This window comes from Schistocerca serialis, chromosome 2 (genome assembly GCF_023864345.2).
Source record: "Schistocerca serialis cubense isolate TAMUIC-IGC-003099 chromosome 2, iqSchSeri2.2, whole genome shotgun sequence".
NCBI lineage: Eukaryota > Metazoa > Arthropoda > Insecta > Orthoptera > Acrididae > Schistocerca > Schistocerca serialis.
Window position 1 is genome coordinate 52,388,799 of NC_064639.1, and position 23,959 is coordinate 52,412,757.

At 37.4% G+C, this 23,959-nt stretch overlaps 1 protein-coding gene across 1 annotated transcript in view; it reads left to right on the forward strand.

Moving 5' to 3' along the window:
* LOC126455722 (dynein axonemal heavy chain 3) overlaps nt 1–23,959 on the forward strand; it is a 1,249,696-nt gene that overhangs the window by 781,995 nt on the left and 443,742 nt on the right. Inside the window, exon 45 of the mRNA XM_050091491.1 lies at nt 11,200–11,362. Coding sequence (XP_049947448.1) covers nt 11,200–11,362 — 163 coding nt within the window. The remainder of the gene's footprint in view (nt 1–11,199; nt 11,363–23,959) is intronic.

The following is a 23,959-nucleotide window of genomic DNA, read 5'->3' on the forward strand; positions in this document are numbered from 1 at the left end:
TTGCATGAACAGAATTCTAGACTATTGTCCATATGAATTCTCTTCAAGGGTACTCCGATGTTGTTTTTCCTTGAATTTTTTCCATTTCTTGAATTCTGGAAGCAATCAATCCTTATTTCTTAAGAAATGCATGAATATGTACATGCTATCATTGTCCATGATACTCATTAAATGTCAAAACTTGAAACATCAGTGGGTCCCATGAGATTACTATGAACAAGTTCTAAGGCCGTTCTTCATTCCTTCAAATCTTGTGATACAGTTTTCATCAATGGTCTTCATGTCAATTTACCTACCAAACAACAAACACACAGGTTTATTTCACATTTTCAGAATCTGTCTTGGAACTGATTCCTTTCTTATCATGTCATTTATCTAATGCCTATTGACATATATTTTTCAACAGTTCTGTAGGGCTGGTGATTTTATGTCACTTCATTATTTCTCAATATGTTTATTGACCTGTCAGCTGCACATGGCTTCATATTTATGTAATATAAATGACCATTCTGCTGAGTTTTAATGTCACCAGTTGCTTCGCTCGTCACAGCACATTTTTCTGTACGTGCATACTTTGTATATGTGTACCTTTGAATTTATGTAAAGTATTCCCAGACATGTTGTGTTTGCATTCAAAGATGTCATTTCCTCTGACTAAGCATGTCACTTACTTTTACCATTTTATGTATCGGTTATTATACTTGTACTTATGTATTTAGGTATTTCATACTTTTAATTTATGTTCTTGGAATTATTTGGCGATTAAGTTTTTCTTTAATACATACTTCAATTTTGTCCTTTCTGTGTACACATTTTACAAACCACATGATACTGACTCTACATTCTAGTTTCTTTGAGCTGTCAGACTCACACTCTTCATACGTCTGTATCTTTGTTGCTTTGCCACCATCGTGACCCGTGCGCCACATCTGCTGCCTACTTGAGATATTGACTTTAACGTTTATAGTGGATGTTATTTTTACTATTGTATCAACTGTTTGCTGTTATTTTATCAACTTTTGCACTTATGCTCACATGGAGTATGGAACTGTGGATAGATTTATACCACCACATGTATTTTGTTTTACACTGCTGGAAACTATGTTCCCACATGCCAGAATTTAATTTTGTTGAGTGGGTTGCAATATCCAACATAAGTAACTTTAAATTTTTTTTTAAAATGCTTTGTTAATTTTGTGTCCATAGCATATTTATTTGGTGACTGATTGGCATCTGAATGCTTGAGAAGTGTCAAAATTGCAGTTGGAATAAACAATATTTTAAGAGCTGACAGTGGAGTGAAACCACCCAGGAGTTTCACTATGGCTGTGGACCAAGCTCTGGATGTTATGTGGGTAGTGTAAGCAGCCAAGGGTGGGGAGGGCACGATGAGAGGAAGTGGTGAAGGTCCTGCTTTGTGGCTGGACAATGAGTATGTGTGGGATGGTACATGACTGGAGAGACAAGGCATGTGAAATGTGGTTTTGCACTCTGTGGTGGAGATAATTTTGCTATGTGAAAGCCTCAATGAGATTAGTGGCATACTTGGAGAAGAGCTGTTCATCACTGCAGATGGGATGATTATATGAGGGGAGAGGTACTGATGGCATCATCTGTTCTGTGGAGGTCGACATTGAGGACAGTGGCTCATTAGACTGAGGAGGACCACATGATGCAAAGAGAGGATGAGGTGTTGAGGTTCTGGAGGAATGTTGCTTGGGTGTCCTCAACCTCACCCAATTTTTTATGCTTTTAGTCCACATCATGAAACTGTCATCAGTGAATCTGATCCAAGTGAGGATTTTAGATTCTGGAATTCCTTTGGATTGCCCATGAAAAGGTTGCATAGGATATTGTCATGCAGGTGCCCATCACTGTACCACAGATTTGTTCATAGGTGATGCTATCAAACAATCTTCAATGAATAATAAAGGACAGATCAGACCCTCTCATCATGAGTTGTGAATGTGAATTAATCTTCTCCAGCTCATTTCTCTATCCTCCACAAGGAAGGAGCTGTTACCACAGTACTGAAAGTGAGGACAGTCTATGTACTTCTATAACTGTCTCTAAGCAGTACTGAAATTTCACCTCCTGGAGGTAAGAAGTGACCTCCAGCTCTTTTCAGTTGTCAGTTTTTTCTGCACTTCTGTGATGCTCTGCCATGGTTCATATAAACCTTTAACATTCTTGCTGCCATACTTTGTATACATTCAGTATATTATTTTAGTCTTAATGTGGTACAGATCCCACATGCACATGCAGTATTTTAAAATGGGATGTACAAATGATTTTCTAGCAGTTTTCCATTGTAAGCTGACTGCATTTTCTCATTATCCTTCCAATGATTTGAAGTGTTTTATCTGCCTTATCTGTGACTCAGCCTACATCTTCATTCCATTTTATATTCCTACTACTTACCGCAACCACCCCACGAGTGCGTTGACTGAACTTATGTTGTAGTCATTTTGTAGTAATACCCAGATAGGAGTACCCTAGACAATTTCAGAGAAAACAGTAATTTGGCAAAAAGATTTGTGTGGATACGGAAAGCCAAACACCATCCAAAATTGCAAAAGAGAGGAAAAGAAAGCACGGAGCCAAAAGAATTGCCAGTAGTAGGTAAATGAAACCTGAATCAAAAACTGAGAGAACAACATAGAACAAGCTTGTTGCTGAAGGTACAGCAGTAACATCTGCAACCAGAATGCTTCAGATACATAAACATAACTGACTTAGGAACATGTGCTCACTTTTCTCTTAATCCATGCCTCAAGAGGGTCTTTGCAACTTTCGTGGGGTTCTTGTTACCCATGGTGCACCTGTGAAACCAAATGACTCTGTATGGCCAATGCCAGCACATTTATCTCAGTATCATTGTTTCACTTTAGCGATGATACTAAATGTGGAATACTGCTTTTCTTAAGTTATAGTGACGTGCACAATTGTACGTGTCTGAACATTTAAATGAAACTGCCAATCTTTGCACAACTTTGAAGCCTTTTTGAGATCTGGTTGGATATTTGATCACAGACAAGACTTCATTATAAATAATTGCTACACTGTTATGGCAGCTAGATAGGTAATACTCCCACACACGCATCCCAAGTGATACGTAGAGGAGCCCTCACTGGCTCGACAGTGGATCTGAGGGAAATGAAGTAGTGCTCACAGACTGAACACTCTCTGAAACTCGGGAATTTGCAATTCTGGTTGTAAGAATGAAATGAAGAGATTTCATTTCACCATTTTGGAGTTCAAGGAACTTCTGAATGCATGATGGAAACATCTCAGAGAAGAACTATTTCAAGAGGTGTACTGAAAAGTAAACATCGTAATAAGTATATTCAAGTGGGCAGTAGGCCATCACTTATATACATTCCTCCAAGCCGTGCTTGATCAATGTTAAATTCTATTTAGTAATTCTTTGTGTGGGTAGAACCCTTTTTCCTTACTGCTGTTTAAGTATGCTAACTTACAGGCTCTTGGATGAGGGATTTTTGATATAACAAATTGCCCTGTGTACAGTAGTTGCCTCTCGCAATTCAACGTACCATACTTTGTCGATTTTGTATGGGTCATAAGTAGTAGTTGTTGTGCCACATGGAACTCTACAGTGCATCCTAATTTCTTATCAAACAACTGTTTTCTGTACTCTGCCTTTCCTTCAATGCTAAATGCCCGCACATTTTCTCCTCTTCCAATATTTCCTTCCTAGGGACCTTGGATAAAGGTTTTTCCAATTGTCTACTTGTCTTCTGAAGCCAGTTGAGCTGGAATGGAGTAACATATTTGATCCACCTTGTGTGTTTGTGAGGGGAGTAATTCCAGATAAATCTGTTAAATTCCTTAAATAATCTCTCTATGGGACATGCTTCTGGGTGAAACTTGGATACAAGACTGAATGTCTGATTTTTGAAAGGTTCCTAAGTCACTTTTTCATAGTTTTGAGAAAAACAAAGAAAACTTATTTTCTCCTTTGTGATGTTAAATGCTGCACTGGTAAAATTTCATATTGGAATATACACATATATCTACAATTATATATAAAAACAAAGATGAGGTGACTTACCGAACGAAAGTGCTGGCAGGTCGATAGACACACAAACAAACACAAAAATACACACAAAATTCAAGCTTTCGCAACAAACTGTTGCCTCATCAGGAAAGAGGGAGGGAGAGGGGAAGACGAAAGGAAGTGGGTTTTAAGGGAGAGGGTAAGGAGTCATTCCAATCCCGGAAGCGGAAAGACTTACCTTTGGGGGAAAAAAGGACAGGTATACACTCGCACACACGCACATATCCATCCACACATACAGACACAAGCAGACATTATATTGGTCTTTAAATATGTCTGCTGGTGTCTGTATGTGTGGATGGATATCTGCATGTGTGCGAGTGTATACCTGTCCTTTTTCCCCCAAAGGTAAGTCTTTCCGCTCCCGGGATTGGAATGACTCCTTACCCTCTCCCTTAAAACCCACTTCCTTTCGTCTTCCCCTCTCCCTCCCTCTTTCCTGATGAGGCAACAGTTTGTTGCGAAAGCTTGAATTTTGTGTGTATGTTTGTGTTTGTTTGTGTGTCTATCGACCTGCCAGCGCTTTCGTTCGGTAAGTCACCTCATCTTTGTTTTTATATATAATTTTTCCCACGTGGAATGTTTCCTTCTATTATATTTATATCTACAATTAGATACATTTTTGATGCATTATGCCTAATAGGAAACCAGAAAAAAATATTTTACCTTGCTGACTTAGGTCCCTCTTTTAACACATTATAAAATGTAAAGCATAGTTTTACTTGAAAGTAATCCAGGTTTTTATTAAATAAAGAGTAATATCTGTTAGCTCATATTACACACACAGTTCTTTAATAGCCAAAGAACATTATTACATTACATTGACATGTTTTTCAAACATTATTTGTTATCATTGAGAAAGTTGATCATAAAAGCTTTTGTGTTTTTCTGCAATATACAGCATTTTTTTCTGTTTTCAAGTCTTCAGTTTTTTTAGGTATTTTTCCTTCTGGATAAGCTTCTTGACAAAGTAAAGATACTTCATTAGTTTTTTTAGGGTAAAGGTATTCAGTATTTAAAAACCAGTTGCACTTATGTACTCACTTCTTTTTACGAAACCCTTGCATCCATATGAGTACTCAATATAACGATATTTGGAAATATGAAACTGCACCCTTTCATTTCTTGGGAGGTGCCTGGACAATTATCTGAAAATAGATATAGCTCGGTAACTGTCTCTGGCACATGATGTTTAATGTAGTCCAACAGGAATGGATCACACAAATGAGAACAAGATGTTCATTAAGGGAATCATGACTGGTGATGAGATGTGGGTCTATAGTTATAGTGGTGAGACCACTGTTCAGTCTTCACAATAGGTTGGGAATGGCTCTCCAAACCAAAGGAAGCTCGTCAGGTCAAGTCAGATGTCAAAGCCATGCTGATAGTTTTCTTTGACTTTGAAGCATTAGTTCATAATGACCTCATGCCACAAGGACAAACTGTTAATCGATCGTACAATCGGGACGTGTTGCAATGCCTGCGAGGCAGTGTGATAGCAGGCTGAAATGTGGCGAGACAATTCGTGGCTCCTGCATAGTGACAATGCACCTGCACCGTCATCCCTGATGGTGCGTGATTAGTGATAAAAAACTAAATGACTGTGCTACCTCATCCTCTGAACTCTGCAGACCTGGCCCATATGGACTTTTTTTTATTTCCAAAGTTGTCTTGTAAGGACAAAGACTTGCAACAGCAGACGAGATAAAAGAAAATTTACAGATGGCACTTTGTACGATCGAGCAAGAGGCTTACCGTGACTGTTTCCGGAAGTGCAAACAGTGTTGGGAGCAGTGTATCAATTGTGGAGGAGAGTATTTCAAAAGAGACCGTGCACAATAAGTAAAAGGTAAGCATAGAAAAATTTTGTGGATAAAGTCCCAGAATTTTTTGAAAAGACCTCATATCTTGTTTCAAGGATTAAAGATCTCAGCAGAGATAAAAAATTTAAAGAAATTATTTTTTCGTTTGTGTCATAACAAATTTCTACAATTTGTCCCCTTTTATCAGCAAGTTACAATGTGTACATATTTGTAAAAACAGAATTAGTAATTTTTTATTTTTCGTCTGCAAAGTTTTAAAAATGTTTTAATTTGTATCTGTGATTTACACTACTAAAGAAGTAACTTGTAATTAATTATGCGTATTGTATTAGCTACCAATATAAAGTTTTGATAAAAAGGCTATTTTAGTCTCAAATGTAATAAAAACGTAACATGGAAAAAATTTGTCTTGTAAAACCTTGAATTTGAAAATCATCAGTTGCTGGTCACCCTGTAAGGCAAAATGATGGCCTTGTGCCATTGCTTGCTGACCCAAGAACTCAGATTGAGAGACAAAAACTCAAATGTCAAACACAGCTGTCTAACTTTTCACACGATTTAGCAATGTTTTCCGAAAACATTGATACAGAGCAGATCAACCTGTTGAAACAGATGCTGGATTACAGACTTCTTTTGAGAATATTGAATTCATAACAAACATTAAAAATTCCACAATATTCCTAGGCACAACACATGGTAGCATCAATGGAGAGAATAATTTTAAGTATTTATGGGAAATAATACAGTCAAACGGCCTACATAAAGAAACAAACAAAAACAGAGCCCACAAAGCAGTAGTGACTCATTAATTAATGAAGGAAATTTTCACTAAAAATCTCACTCTCAGTAAAAATGAAAATCAAACACTACAACACTGTCATAAAATAAGAGTGCCTTTATGCAGTGAAATGTTGAGTCCTCATCAAAAAGGAAGAAACTGAAGAGCTGGGGGGGGGGGGGGGGGGGGACTAAAGGAAGGTATTATGTGATATACTCAGCCCAAGAAAAGTTAGAAGTATGTGGAAGAAAAATAATGATGAAATCTGCACTCAAACTGGAAAACATCCTGATACTCTCGAGAAAAGGAGAATATCATTTTCTGTTCATTTGGTTTGAATTAATTCAGAAAGACTGACTAAAATAAATGTTTGAAGTTTTGACACAAATGAGAATTAAACCAGAGCAGTACTTCTGTGTATTCCTTAGTGAAGTAACATTTGAAAACAGTTTACCATTTTTCCATTCCTTGTTCCAGTGACTATACTGTGTTGATCAAATGTTTCCAATTATTATCTTAACTGAAAACATGCTCATTCTAGGCTTACAGCCCATCAGTCAGAACTCATGATTACAACGGTGTATAAAATCTTAGAATGTTGTATTGCATTTAAAAAGCCAAATTTTTATGTAACTGGGTGGTTACTTTGCTTTATCAAAACACTTCCCAGTTATTTTTCTAGGCTGAAGTTCCAAATTTTCCTGAACCATCTTTTGTGTAAGTTTTAGAGTACTATTTTACTAGGTATTAAAATCCATGGAGAAGAAATAAAAACTTCGTGGTTTGCCGATGACATTGTAATTCTGTCAGAGACAGCAAAGGACTTGGAAGAGCAGTTGAACGGAATGGACAGTGTCTTGAAAGGAGGGTATAAGATGAACATCAACAAAAGCAAAACGAGGATAATGTCATTGTTATAGATGTTGTCTCTCATTATCACTGGCTCTCACCCACTTCCACTTTCTCTTTATTCCTTTCCCACTGGTGTTCTCTCCTTCAGTCTTACAACAGCACTGTTCTCTCACAGTTTGCTATGTTCCACTGTCATTGTGTCCCTCTCTCTCACACTGCTTTTACCTCCTTTACTCTTTCAATACCACAACCACTACTATGTTCCAGTATTTGTAACTTCACCATCTCTTTCCCACTGCCACTGTTTCACATAAAAAAGTATGATTATGTTCACATGCCAGTATTTTCGTGATAATTTTTTAAGATTCTGAGAGAGGTAGAATGAGGCAGGTGAGTCTTTTAATAAAGAGGAGCATATTCACTTTTTTTGTGCTGATCGGAGCATTTTTCTGCTGGTTCCTTTTTTTCTGTCACTCATGCGAAAAGAAATTGATGGGTCAGTAAGATTTTGATAGTTCACTTGCGTGAAACTGAAATATCTATAAAGCAAAATTAATTTGACACCTTAGAATGGTTTTTATGTCCACAAAACTGCAAGTGCAATGTGGAGTTCCCAGAATTTTTCTCATGACAATGGAGACATTTCACATCATAATTCTCTATGCTACATCACTTTACAAACAACATTTTCACCTGGAACTGCATTTTATGTGCACAAGTAGGGGAACTGTGAAAAACTGTCTCTTGGATACGGATAAAGATATTAACAAAATTTTCAAGTTCCTTCAACATTGGGGACTTAGAAATATATTGTAAAAATTATGTTCATTTGCTGTGCACAGCCATCTTGGAATCAGCGACTGGAGTTTGATCTGCTGCTGATGGTGAAAAAATGGTGAAAACGCTTTTTTTTAGTGGTTCCTGAGGAACTGTCCATGAATTTTCACAAATAAATCATTCATTCATTCATTCATTTAGTCGCAGGTATACCTGTCAGTTTAATTAAATCATGGGGTTGTTTTTACTGAGAGTAAGTTAATTTTTACGTGCATATTTTACATGTAGGAGTAGGATAAATTTTTACATGCATATCTTATGTGTATGAGTAGGGTAAATTTAAACTTTGTATATGTAACAAGTTTTCTGGAAAATTTTCAAGGTAGTTTGAGATCAGTATCTTATTAAGATGTCCCAAAAATTTCAGCCATTTACTGTGTATAACCATCTTGTAATCCTCGGCTGGGTTTTGTCCCGCTATTGATGCCAAAAATTAGTAAATAAATACTTTTTTGGGAGTTTTCTGAGGAACTGCCCATGAACTAGTGGTGCCACCATAAGTGCCATCAAACCCACCGTATACTGCATCAAATGCAAAATGAACCAACCAATTTGCTCTGTGTACCTAAGTAGGAGGAAATGACTCTGTGTCAGACCCCTTAGCTGAACAATAAGTGCATCTCACTGTCATGCAGCGAACCTGGGTTCAGTTCCCAGCCAGATTGGAGATTTTCTCCACTTGGAGACTAACTATTGTGTTGACCTCATCATCGTTCACACGCAAGTTGCATAATGTGATCTCAACTGAAAATACTTATCAACTCAGTGGCCAAACTTCCCCAGGTGGGGGTCTCCTAGTCACCACTTTTGACCCGTCCTGTAGTATAGTGATTATAAGATGATACTTCTGTTGGGTATACAAATAGGACCTAGCCAAAGAACTACCTTATGCACTTGATCCTTCCTTTTTATCACAAATAGAACCCAAGCTATGAGCATGGGAAAATTCTGTTTTTATGTGCAGCGTTTTGGAACATATTAGTAAGCATGCTATTGCATACATTCCGATTCTCTCGTGAACACACTTCAAACTGTTCTCACTGGTATGTAAACTTTGTAGGCAGTGGCACATCATATTTCAAACCGAGCATTCAGCATGCTATGGTTGTTGATAAGAAGTGTGGCATTGCAAGTGTGTGGACAAATTGCTACTTTGCACTGAAATTAGTAAATAAGGGTGAATGAATATTCAGTGCTGACATATGAAACATGTTTTCAGATATGGATTCTTATTTATATTTTTATGTAATAAAGGATCTCTGCTTTTATGCAAATAACGAATTCATAGATAGGTATCAGATTTTCATCGATCTGGTACGTTTTGTCATACTCGCAATCATGCAACAGGAAACAGACTTGGGGCCCCAAGAAACCATAAACAATTATGAAGATTCCTGAGGTTAGAAAGAATGCTGGAGGTAATAACCAATGTTGCAACAATTAAATGCCCTTCTTCACCTTTTCTTATGTGACTCAACAACCAATTGTTTCCAAAACAAAATATTAGAATGATTTGTAATAGTATGACCAAGTACTTTTATTCTTGTTTACTCCCACAAGAATCACATAGAATCCTTTAGATTTCCATGAAGTGTGCAGCAAATAAAATTTATTTGTGGATCTGAGATTTGGTATGTTAGAACCTTGATTAGCTGTCATTTTTAGGAATGGGAATTGGTTGGAATGCTATAAAGGTCATTTAATTTGAGGGGAATGCAACAAGTCTTTTGAAGAGCTCAAAACTATGTCATACATAAAAGTAAGTAAAATATATATACATTTGGAAGAAAGAGAAAAGAAAAACAGAAAATTTTAGACACTGAACATGTATTTTAAAAAGTGTAAATTGGTTTTCATTTCTCTCCTTTAAACCTTGACTTTGCAACTGCAACATGCCACTTATTGCCCAACAATATGTGCATAGCTGTAATGGTTGGATGTTGTCCCAAATGTTTGAAAGGAGTCTCGTACACATTCTTTGCTGCAGTGTGACTGATCTTTTCTTCTCCCTGTTCTTTATCATCTGGTCCTCTTGCTCAACACTATACACTCGCAAAACAGGATGGATGATGTGATCATCTTCAAATTCTTTATTGGTTACCTTTTGCTAGCCATTCCTCTACATCAGCAGGTTGGATATCATTTGGAAGTATTTGCAAATCAGTCATTAAATCTGCATTGTCTGATCCATTAGTTTCTAGAACTTAATGTTCCTGGTTTAGGCTATGGCAAACCTTTTTCTGTGATTTACTGTGTAAATCGCATCTTTTATGTTGAAGCTTTTCTTTGCTTCAAAAGGATCACTACTGTCTTGAGGTGTATACTGGTGAAAGTATGGAAGTAAACTGAATGGTCCTGTTTAGACTTTGCAAGTGCATGCATGCATGGTGTGCTCAACTGTTGATGTGAAAGAGTTACTTAGATGCCTGTACTTCTACTGTAAAGCAGTCCCTAGGGGGGCAAACAGTAATAATATATTTTGAAGGCATCACTGGACTGTCAAATAAAATGTGCAATAATATAATATTTAAAATCTCACACTTAATATATTGTATGTAAACTGATCAATTTATAACACTGAAGGGGAAAGAAGACAGAAGTGAGAGCATGTTAAACATTAGGTAATTCGGTACATGCTAGCTGTTAACATGGGAAATTTGTGATATTGTCTTATTGTAACTTTTCTATGGATTTTAAATTTTGTCCTCAAGTTATTTGTAACCCATGACAAAATTTTAAAAAATACACATAATTTTAGGCATTCTTGTTTGCAGTGATGTTTTACTGATTGCTTTAAGTAATAGTCAGACTTATCAACATTTTGACTATAGGTACTACGAATCACTCAGAAGACGCAATTATGTTACTCCCACCTCCTATCTTGAACTGATTTTGACATTTAAAAGCTTGTATCAAGTGAAAATGGACCAAATTACACTGCAGCGCAATCGATATGAAGTTGGTTTGGAACAGCTAGATTTTGCTGCTGGACAGGTATGTTATCGATGATATAAGTTTGAATTTTTGCATTTCTTTTGTATAAACATATGTGAAATGAGAGTTACTTACCAGTCTCTGTATAATCCCAACATCAGTTGTGAGTCATAAGGTAACAAATACTTGTGTTTTGTGAAATGCGGTCTGTTACATTTTTTAACATGTAAAGCAAGCTGCACATTTTTCCACCTTCTTGAAAGAAATAACAATTGGTACACTGCTTCATGCACTTTCATTATTATTATTATTTCAGCATTACTATGTATTTCGATGGTCATGCCATTTTTATCAGGTGGATTATTGATATGTTACATTGTTTACTTTGTTTATTGCCGTATAACCTCTCTGCCACATCCTTGTCCTGCTAGCATATATTTCCAGATTTTTGTATAGAATGTTCTGGAATCCGAGAGCAAAAGTTTTAATAGTTTAATTTCCTGGTTTGCCCTTTGCTCATTGTGTCACATGCAAACATTAATCCAGCTTAGGGGAGCCCAAGATACCTTCTCTGAAACCACTTAATTAACTCTCAGCAGGTTCATCCATGTCGTGAGGGTGGGTAAAATCTTCTGAGGACACAGTTTAGTGGTGTAGAATGCAACATTGTCCAGTCATAGGGGCAAAGACGCAGTAACGGCAGAAGCAGAGCTGAAGGACTTCAGTTTGGTGGAACTGGCAGAAGTGGCAATCTTTAAAAGGGAAGATTGACCTCTTAAGTGTAGAAAGACAACCAATCTAAAGGAATGACACCCTGACAGAAGATCACCTGCTCTTCCAGGTCGAGGGTTGAGGTGATGGGTTTACAGCTGAGCATTTGGGGCAGGGCGGTTGTGGAGAGAGGGGGGGGGGGGGGGGGGGGGGGGGGAGCTGAATAATTCAGAGCAATGCCTTGGGAATGGGACTATCAAAAATATAGATGAAAATTGGTGAGGAAATAAAATTTATGATTAGGGATTCGGAATGCTGAAGGGACATCAATTAAAAAGGAGAAGTATTTAAAGAAGTAGAACAGTACAATATTGGCATAGTAGCTATCACAGAGGCCACTAAAAAAGAGAAAGGAACAGAGGAAAGGTATGGATATATGCTTGTATGGAGTGCTGTACCGAAAAAAGCATGAGGCCAAGGAGGAATAGCAATTAAAAAGGAGTTAAAATGAATAATATCCTGGAAACAAATCAGTCACACACCTTGCAGTTAGATATCACTGTGAGAAATCATTCCTCACTAATCATAGCACCATGTGCCCAAATGGATGATGGCACAACTACTGCGAAGTACAGTTTCTTTTTGGATCTGATGACAAGTTTGGAAATCAGAAGGTGTTTCAAATTGGTGACCTGAATGGCAGAATTGTTCCAAATTAAACGACCAATTAGTAGCAACAGAAACTAAAAATTGCTACTGGATGGTTTTCTCACAAAGATATCCATAGACATTCACAGATGCAACCCACATGTAACTTAAAATCAGTCATTGATTACATTACTGTCAGACAGAAAAGTGAACTGAAAATCTCATACATCAGAGACGTGCATGGTCCAGAATGTGGCTCATAACATTTATTACTTGTTACAGTAACTTACTTTTTCTACAAACAAGGCTTCATCATAAGAGACCAGCTGGTGAAAATGGAACTCCATTGGATAATTTCAAGTATAATATCAAGAGTTTGAGATATGACTCAACTAAGTTCTTATACCAGATAAAACCTGTAAGGAAAAACGTGACCCAGATCTGAAGGAGACCTGGAAATATATTTTAAAAGTAAATGCTAGTATAGCATAGAAGTTTCTTGAATGATGGCCATGTAATAACCATAGATTTTTAAAAATAATGGTAACCGTGTAAAGTAATACATATGCACTGTCACCTTAGATTAGTTTATTAGGCTATGTGTTAGTCTTATAACTGACAAGTCACCTTTGTCACAATCCTTGATTGTATGAGGCACATTATGTGATTTTTTTAAAAAAAAAAAAAAAAAAAAAAAAAAAAAAAAAAAAATATTTTATTTGACCAGGCAATCCTAGCTACTGAACTGGACAGAATAACAGAAGGATTGGCAAATGAAATGTGTGTACATCTGGAAACATGCATCATGAAGCCACAAATGAAGATATTTGAGAAAAAATAGGCCCTGAAAAGTACAGGAAAGATACACCATGGTGGAAGGAAGAGATAGCAGAGATTGTAACTAACAAGAAAGCTGTGTACAAGAAATGGTTACTTTCATAAGACACTCAAGGTAGACTAAGTTATAAATGAAAAAAGGAGAAGGGTATAGAAAGATGTAACAAAGGCTTAGAATAAGTACTGGGAAGAATATGACGAAATATTACCCGATAGCAGACAACACACAAATAAAGCAAAAAAGTGGTGTGTGTGTGTGAAATATCTAATTCATTTACTTTTAATTAAGGATAAGAAGTGATACTTCTAATTATAATAATAGTTGTGTGTGAATATTTATGTATTAAAAGTAACTAGTCTCATGCATATCTTTAAATAATAGTAGAACAGAAAATGTAATTGTTATACATTGAGTTTTTAGAAATTTTGCTTAGCAGTCATTCAATTACTGAACTATTGCCAATATATGAATGTACTATAAGCTTAGGTTACATCCATTGTAATTTACACTAGCTGAAGCATAAATTTCCACAATTCCATAATAATATTCACCCATATTTATAAAACATACCATAGTCAAAATGATTCAATATAGTGTTTATCTGCTGTGCTACAGATAATGCGATTCTGTACCATATCATTGTACCTTGCACCCACCTTGCTCATACAGTGTTGCTGATGTGTTGCTCCACAGCACCACCTATAGCTGAGTTTTTGCACTCATTTTCAGTTTCCTTAAAACCCAACAACTTCAGGAATGTGTGTCAATTTTTACCTCTCTACCTTTGCTATTCCACGAATTAGTACATTTTAAAATGTTAATGACTTGGGCAACCCCATAAATGATTTATGAGAGAATTTAGGCAGTTTGGACTGTTTGTAGATTATGCTGTCATTTACCATACAGTAAAGTCATCAGATGATTGGAACTGAATGCAACACAATTTATACAAAATATCTGTGTTGTGAGAAAACTGGTAACTGTCTCTGAATAAGGAAAAGTGACACCATCCACATGAGTTCTGGCGTGCGCACAACAACACACACTCAAACACACACACACACACACACACACACACACACACACACACACACACACACAAAATCAGTTACGTGATAAGTCATAAAAATTTGAAGGCTGTCTATTCAACTGAATACCTAGAATTACAAGGAAGGATCACATAGATAATTTTGTGGGGAAGGCAATCCAAAGACTACATTTTATAGACAAAACACAGAAGATACAACACTGCTATTAAAGGACCTGCTAATACTACACTTATTAATTCTCTGCTACATTATTGCTGTACAGTATGGGATCATACATGACTGATGAAGGACATCAAAAAAGTCCAAAGAATGGCAGCACATTTTGTATTAACAAAAAACACGGGAAACAGTGTCACGGATATGATATGTGAGTCATGGTTGCAATCTTTAAAACAAAGACTTTTTCATTGCGGTGAGATATTTTCCCTAAATTTCAATTACCAAACTTCTCCTCTGAATGTAAAAATATTTTATTGCCACTGACCTACATATGGAGAAATGATCATCGTAATAAAATAAGAGATATCAGGAGGTTGTTTGAAGAACAGGCACTTAATGCATACAGTACTATTGAACACACAATATTGTCACTTCACCCCTTAATTTATTTTACTCATTTTACCTTTTTTGCTTGAAGTGAAGATCAGTAGGCAAGCAGCGTGCTGGAAAACGGTTAATTTGTGTTTTTTGTAATCTCAGGGAAATTTCTGTCTTCTCGCCTTGTGAGAAATTCAGAATAATTTGATTTAATCTCGTGAGGATCACATTGTCATCATAAGAAAAAAATGTAGTAAAGAAATACCTATAATATTTATAAAGTGGAAATTTGGGACTGCTATTACTAAATGAAAGCAGAAATGTTAAATTAAACAATTATTATTTAACGAAGTAAATAATTTATACAGAAATCTAACATTTTGTCAGTAATTCTCACAGTTTTGAACATAACAAAGAATTGTGCCATATTTCAGCAAAATACCTAGAAATTACAATAATCTTAGCTCAACTCTGGAGCGTAAGAATAAAGTATTCATAATAAAGTCATATTAGTACTCACAATTGGCGATAATAATAGCATGATTAAATAAATTCCCAACAGGATTTCAAGTTTAATTCATCCGAAGAAAACGGAAGAAAGTATGAGTCTGATAGTGTAAGATGCTGTCGGAAAGGCGCGCGATTGAAGAAGAGAAAGAGGAGACAAGCGCTTTTTATCTAGAACAATATACAGATGATAATGATAAGCCACTCTCATTATTCTGGCATACATATTAGCAGACTTGCAGCACAGTTCATTGATTCAGTGGTTGAATTATATCTTTAAACCTTAATATTCCAGTAGAAAAAGATAATAGTTTGTTATTATGTTGTGGGCAGGGCACAATATTATATCACCTCCCAGACGGGAATTTAAAAACTATTTACAATATTTTTGAAATTACCCTCCATTTTTGTAATAATAGATTCTCTGATTAGTCATAGACAGGTATCAGTTATTCCAATTGATCATATGGTTTACATTCCCCTTACAATGGATTTCTATCACTGACATGTGCACCCTCACATTTTGACTATGGTTTCGTTAAATTTCATCAACAGACTCACCCATTCGCGGCAGTGGAGGGTCTACTAGCTATATTACAATCAGGTCTTTATGATATTTTCAAATAGTAGTTAGACATTGCATGGTTATTAATGTTTTCAATGAAATTCCATTTTCATTGGTATTCACTGATTTTTAGTTTCCACTATTTGGAAGTTATGCTTTTGTAGAATATTACCAAGTAGTAAATATTTAAAGTCAAGTCATTGAACTAGTGTTCGATAATGTTGATATGTTATGAATCCTTAAATATTTCAACTTAAATCTCAATTAATTACATTATCATAGAATAATAAATATACTTTTTGTTATTAACGTCATATTAGTATGGAAAAAGATATTCCTCTGGATTATGATTACACAATACATTATAAATATTTCACAATACAGTTGCATAAAAATTTGTGTTACTGTGAATTAACCAGGTTTTAATAATGGTGTACTTTAAAATGTTACTGTGTGTGTAGTGTGTTATTGTGGGTGTTTTATTTTTCATAACAGCTTTCTATTTAAATCTTCATGTGGTGAAATGATGAGAGACTTGACTGAAGTGTTGGTTGGGGCGACGAAAAAAAATTTCATCGCAGTAGAACGGTGGCCGGCAGGGACTGTCAGGTACAGTTCTCGCCCCCGCCCCCACCCCCACCCCCCCGTATTTAAGTATAGGTCCGGATGGACCTGCTGTGATTCACCGATGGCTGCTGGCTGCGACTTTCATTCTTCCTTCCTCTCAGGCAGGAGCATTTGCATTTCTCTGGATCGCGGCCCGTTATGGATGGATGGCAGCTCGGTGTAGGTGGAAACGAAAAAAACCAAGTACATATTGTAATAGCTGTATTTGTAGGTGCTAGCTTATCGCCCTGTAAGGTAAATTGTTTTATGAGGTAGGTGCTGAGCCCTGAATCTTGTCGTTCTTTCATAATATTTCACAACGTGGAGTACGCTTAATAGCCGTTGCATGTGAAGTCTCTCTACAGGCGGTTCGGCAAACATTAGCTGGCTTCGCACAGCACTGCGTAAACTTTTTCAACTTTGGTTCAGACGACGCTAGCGGCGGTTGGCTTGGAAATGTTCATGCCAATGCAATGTTCCGACAACACGTACAAAACATAGTCTTTAACAAGTCGATCACATTTCCAGTTCCCAGGTTGATTCTGTCCTATTGATCATACTTGTTTTTGGTTTTGGTTGCAGTAAAGCACAAAATTCAGAGATCACTTTCTGTCTGGTTGCAGTTTATGGTCACTGAATGAAGCACTTCACACAGTTCACACACAGTGATGTATGGGGAAATGTCACCAATTGTCATATCTTGGAGAAAAATCGCCACACAAAACCTGACATGGTATCACTGATCTTTAAATATGATTATTTTACACTGTTTGGTGAAAAATACGATGACGCTTTATTTTAGAAGTCTCAATCAACATATTCATGGTGGACAAGTTTTATAGTTACAATATCTAAGTATTCCTTGAAACACAGTTCTGTGAAAGTTCATTGCTGTCTACATTTGCCAGCTGCTGTGGCCGAGCGGTTCTAGGTGCTTCAGTCCAGAGCCGCGCCTGCTATGGCCGCAGGTTTGAATCCTGCCTCTGGCATGGATGTGTGTGATGCCTTTAGGTTAGTTTGGTTGAAGTAGTTCTAAGTTTAGGGGACTGATGACCTCAGATGTTAAGTCCCATAGTGCTTAGAGCCATTTGAACCATTTTCTGTGTACATTTATTTATATTCTCGTTGAATTTCACAGTAACGGTCTCAGACCAGAAGATCATCATTTCTGTCCATAAAGAATTACAATGAAATTAGAAGTATAAACTATGTAAAATTCAATTACTCATAACCATTCACATATTCACAGGAACTTCCTTTCTCATTCAAATGATACTTGTTGCTTGGCCAAGCAGAGAAAATCTTGCGATTCTGCGTCCTGCTTACCAATTTAAAATTGCAACGAAATTTAGCCAAAAGGCTACCACGTGTACATCAAAAGGATGTATAATCTAATGGTTTAAGCAAGGTAATACCTTTGATTCTCTAGAGACTGTCTATCTTAGGGTTTTATATACATACATTGCAAATGATATGGCTAACATTCACAAGTACAAGGATAGCATACCAATAGGGACAAAAAGGAGGCATGAAGGGCGCCAAAAACAGAAATAACAATCATCCATTTATTGCACCATTACACACGCACATCATGATATATGAGACATTATAATTGCCATACTCAAATCTATTGTGACAAACAGTATGTATCACAAAGGGCACACACAATGGAGTTTAAGAAATTACAATGGCACATCAACTCCGCTATGACAAACAGTGTGCATAATGAAGGCCGCACAATTTTACCAATGTAAGAAATTAAAATAATACTAGCATAAAATTAACTAAAATGCCTTGAAGGAAATGTTTATGAGACGAACACAATGGGGCCGCAAGGGAGGAGGCAACACAATACTTAATTCAGGTGCATCAAAACACAACGGACACCAGGCGGCGCCAACAACGGACACGTAAGGCACGCAACTACTCTCTCTGTTGCGGTTCCGCGCATTCCACCCAAGTAATAGCTACCTGAAACATTTTAATACTTGGAACAGTACACCAGTGATCAGCCAATTAAAAAAAAAAAAACAATAACATGACATAAAAATACAATAATTTAAGAAAAACACATTATATGACTATGAGCTTCAGGTCATTCGTTAATTAACAGATTACAAAACAGGTAAAGGGGCATGTGCCACTATTAAATCTTCCGTAATTACGCTACTAAGTTTCTCAGTACCCAATTTGCAATTAACGCAACAAGAATTAAATCATTTAAGTGATAATGTTACTTTAAAATAATAATAAAATCATTTCATATAGCAGAGGACCAAGAATGGCCCGATCAGTACTCCCCAGTGAAGCAGTTCACTCAAATGGTACTCCACGGCTCCAAGCACACAGCCCCGTACAAAATGCAACACAACCACAGCGACCTGGCATACTATCAGAACCACCAGGCAGTAAACCAAAATCGTACTAAGCCAAAACAAGGAACGACTTTTAAAATAACGAGACCTAGCCTGGGACGGACAACAGACCAAATGGTGGGAAATCCCTACAAAACCTCAGCCAACTTAATTGCAGAACAACAATTTACGAACAATATGCAAAACACAAGACCCCTCAGTTCAAAGGCTTCCGTTTAGTCGTGAAGGTGGCTCTGACCCACCTGCTGATATGCCAAGCGTCGTACGGAGTGCCGAATCAAGCTTAACCTTCGTTAATGGAAAGCGGAAGCACCACAAGACAAAATAAACTCCAATCTAACTGCGCGAGGTAGACTCTAAGGAGTGCCACTCGAATAATTTGCACGTGAAGATCAAACATACAGCACCCAGACTAACGGGCCGCTGAACAACGCACTTCCATCACCAGCGTCTAGTAGAGTACGGAGAGCAGCGTGCCCCATCGATATACATCCATGGGTCGGTAAACGAGGATAGCAATCCCAGAGACGGAGAGACAGGAGGACGAAATGACATCCCGCCGCACATAGAAGGTATTTCAAACTCAGGCTCGACAAACTACAACAGGTGAGACTTTGCTCCCCTTGCGAATCAAGTTAACGGCACACCACGCCGCTGTCCACACTACGTATTAACCATAAAATCACAGTCCGGTCTTCCTATCGGGCCCCACTCGGCGTCCAGATGCAAACAACGCCAGCTGAGACACACTATTTCCACGCCCAGGCAGTCACCTCTTTCCTCCTCACATGCCTCCAGCTAAGCCCCGGCCAGCAATCACACACAGAAACAACCGCCTAACGCCAAAGCGCCGTCTGAGTGAAAACTCAGCTCTAAGATCGATACGGACTTGGAAATAAGCGAGCACCGTAACAAACACATTAGCACAAAAATCGAAATTATTTCATAAATAATTGAAAAACTGGAATTTACTATTTATCAAGTGATTCAAAGTTATAGTTTTCACATTGACTTCTTAAAGAAAGCCCAAAAGGTTTTTTCAACTTTATTTATGACATGACTAGTTATTCGCATTCATCGAAGCAATAAATAATGTTTGGAAAAGCTCTCTTTGAAAAATTATCCTTGATTATTGAATGAAGTTATCTACTTAACTAATTCAGAAGGATAAATTTATAAGCTAAATACTGAAAAAAAAAAAAAAATTCACATTTGTTATACATACATCACGAAATCAGTATACAGGTCACGTACTTGGTAAGCTTGTTCACATACAAATACTTGTACTCGTTAAATAAAGATCATTACTTCAAGTGAGTAAGTGGCACTTTGTCTACTAATGTTTGATCATTCATAATACTCTTTTAAATCAATCTGGTTATATAGTCCCTTGACTTTCTCACTGAACGGCATTTTCAATAAATTGCTTCCTTCATGAGGAATTTCTGCTATTACAAAAGGTCCAATGTATAGTCTCTGCCATATTTATTCAGTTTCTTAAGGAGTGATGATTTACGATGATTCTTAACTAGAATTTTCTCACCAATTTGGATTTCGGTAACATTGGGCACACACGAATCGTAATATTTCTTACATTGTATGACATGTTTTTGGAAGTTTTTCAAAGCTTCACTTATCCTATCTTCATGAGATACCCTTAGCTCGTAAATTACTGTTAAAGGTTTTATCCAGTTCTCATCAGGAGGTTCAGTAAGCATTAATTCATGTGGTGTGAAATGTGTTGATGAGTGTGGTATGTGATTATATATTTGCTCATAGGGTTTTTTATTATCTATCCATTTCACCTGTTGATGTGGGATGCAGGTTCTTATATATCTGTTAAATTCTCAGAAAATTCATTCCACCGGGTTGGATTGTGGGTGGCGAAAGGATATAAGGGTATGGTTAATTCCATTTTCCTGTGAGAAATTTTTCCAGTAGAGCGACGTAAAATATGTGGCGTTGTCAGAAACCATGGACCTTGCCGATGGTGGCGAGGCTTGCGGGCCTCAGCGATTCAAATAGCCGTACCGCAGGTGCAACCACAACAGAGGGGTATCTGTTGAGAGGCCAGACAAACGTGTGGTTCCTGAAGAGAGGCAGCAGCCTTTTCAGTAGTTGCAGGGGCAACAGTCTGGATGATTGACTGATCTGGCCTTCTAACACTAACCAAAACGGCCTTGCTTTGTTGGTACTACGAACGGCCAAAAGTACGGGGAAACTACAGCCGTCATTTTTCCTGAGGGCATGCAGCTGTACTGTATCGTTAAATGATGATGGCTTCCTCTTGGGTAAACTATTCCGGAGGTAAAATAGTCACCCATTCGGATCTCGGGGGAGGGGGGGCGGGACTACTCAGGAGGACATTGTTATCAGGAGAAAGAAAACTGACATTCTACAGATCGGAGCATGGAATGTCACAACCCTTAATTGGGCAAGTATGTTAGAAAATTTAAAAAGGGAAATGGATAGGTTAAAGTGGGATATAGTGGGAATTAGTGAAGTTCAGTGGCAGGAGGAACAAGACTTCTGGTCAGGTGACTACAGGGTTATAAACACAAAATCAAATATGGGTAATGCAGGAGTAGGTTTAATACTGAATAGGAAAATAGGAGTGTGGGTAAGCTACTACAAACAGCATAGTGAACGCATTATTGCAGCCAAGATAGATACGAATCCCACGCCTACCACAGTAGTACAAGTTTATATGCCAAGTAGCTCCGCAGATGACATTATTCAGATAGTGAAGGGAGATGAAAATTTAATCCTCATGGGTGACTGGAACTCTATAGTAGGAAAAGGCAGAGAAGGAAACATAGTAGGTGAATATGGAATGGGATTAAGGAATGAAAGAGGAAGCCACCTGGTAGAATTTTGCACAGAGCATAACTTAATCATACATGGATGGGTTCAAGAATCATAAAAGAAAGTTGTATACATGGAAGAAGCCTAGAGATACTGGAATGTCTCAGATAGATTATATAATGGTAAGACAAAGATTTAGGAACCATGTTTTAAACTGTAAGACATTTCCAGGGGCAGAGGTGGACTCTGACCACAATCTATTGGTTATGAACTGTAGATTAAAACTGAAGGAATTGCAAAAAGCTAGGAATTTGAGGAGATGGGACTTGGATAAACTGAAAGAACCAGAGGTTATAGAGAGCTTCAGGGAGAGCATAAGGGAACCATTGACAAAAATGGGGGAAAGAAATACAGTAGAAGAAGAGTGGGTAGCTTTGAGAGATGAAATAGTGAAGGTAGCACACAATCAAGTAGGTAAAAAGATGAGGGATAGTAGAAATCCTTGGGTAACAGAAGAGATATTGAATTTAATTGCTGAAAGGAGAAAATATAAGAATGCAGTAAATGAAGCAGGCAAAAAGGAATACAAACATCTCAAAAATGAGATCGACAGGAAGTGTAAAATGGCTAAGCATGGATGGCTAGAGGACAAATGTAAGGATGTAGAGGCTTACTTCACTAGGGGTAAAATAGATGCTGCCTACAGGAATATTAAAGAGACCTTTGGAGAAAAGAGAACCACTTGCATGAATATCAAGAACTGACATGGAAACCCAGTTCTAAGCAAAGAAGGGAAAGCAGAAAGGTGGAAAGAGTATATAGAGTGTCTATACAAGGGTGATGTTCTTGAGGACATTATTATGGAAATGGAATATGAGGTAGATGAAGATGAAATAGGAGATATGATACTGTGTTTAGAGTTTGACAGAGCACTGAAAGACCTAAGTTGAAACAAGGCCCCGGGAGTAGACAACATTCCAGTAGAACTACTGACAGCCTTGGGAGAGCCAGGCCTAACAAAACTCTACCATCTAGTGAGCAAGATGTATGAGACAGGCAAAATACCCTCAAACTACAAGAAGAATATAATAATTCCAATCCCAAAGAAAGCAGGTGTTGACAGATGTGAAAATTACCAAACTATCAGTTTAATAAGCCATGGCTGCAAAATACTAACACGAATTCTTTACAGGCGAATGGAAAAACTGGTAGAAGCCGACTTCGCGGAACGTCAGTTTGGATTCCGTAGAAATGTTGGAACACGTGAGGCAATTCTGACCCTATGACTTATCTTAGAAAATAGATTAAGGAAAGGCAAACCTACGTTTGTAGTGTTTATAGACATAGAAAAGCTTTTGACAATGTTGACTGGAATACTCTCTTAAATTCTGAAGGTGGTAGGGAGCGAAATGATATTTCCAATTTGTACAAAAACCAGATGGCAGTTATAAGAGTCGAGGGACATGAAAGGGACGCAGTGGTTGGGAAGGGAGTGAGACAGGGTTGTAGCCTATCCCCGATGTTATTCAATCTGTATATTGAGCAAGCAGTAAGGGAAACAAAAGGAAAACTCGGAGTAGGAATTAAAATCCATGGAGAGGAAATGAAAACTTTGAGGTTTCCTGATGACACTGTAATTCTGTCAGAGACAGCAAAGAACCTGGAAGAGTAGCTGAATGGAATGCACAGTGTCTTGAATGGAGGATATAAGATGAACATCAACAGAAGCAAAATGAGGATAATGGAATGTAGCCGAATTAAATCGGGTGATGCTGAGGGAATTAGATTAGGAAATGAGAGGCTTAAAGTAGTAAATGATTTTTGCTATTTGGGGAGAAAAGTAACTGATGATGGTCGAAGTAGAGAAGATATAAAATGTAGACTGTCAATGGCAAGGAAAGCGTTTCTGAAGAAGAGAAATTTTTTTACATTGAGTATAGGTTTAAGTGCCAGGAAGTCATTACTGAAAGTATTTGTATGGAGTGTAGCCATGTATGGAAGTGAATCGTGGGTGAT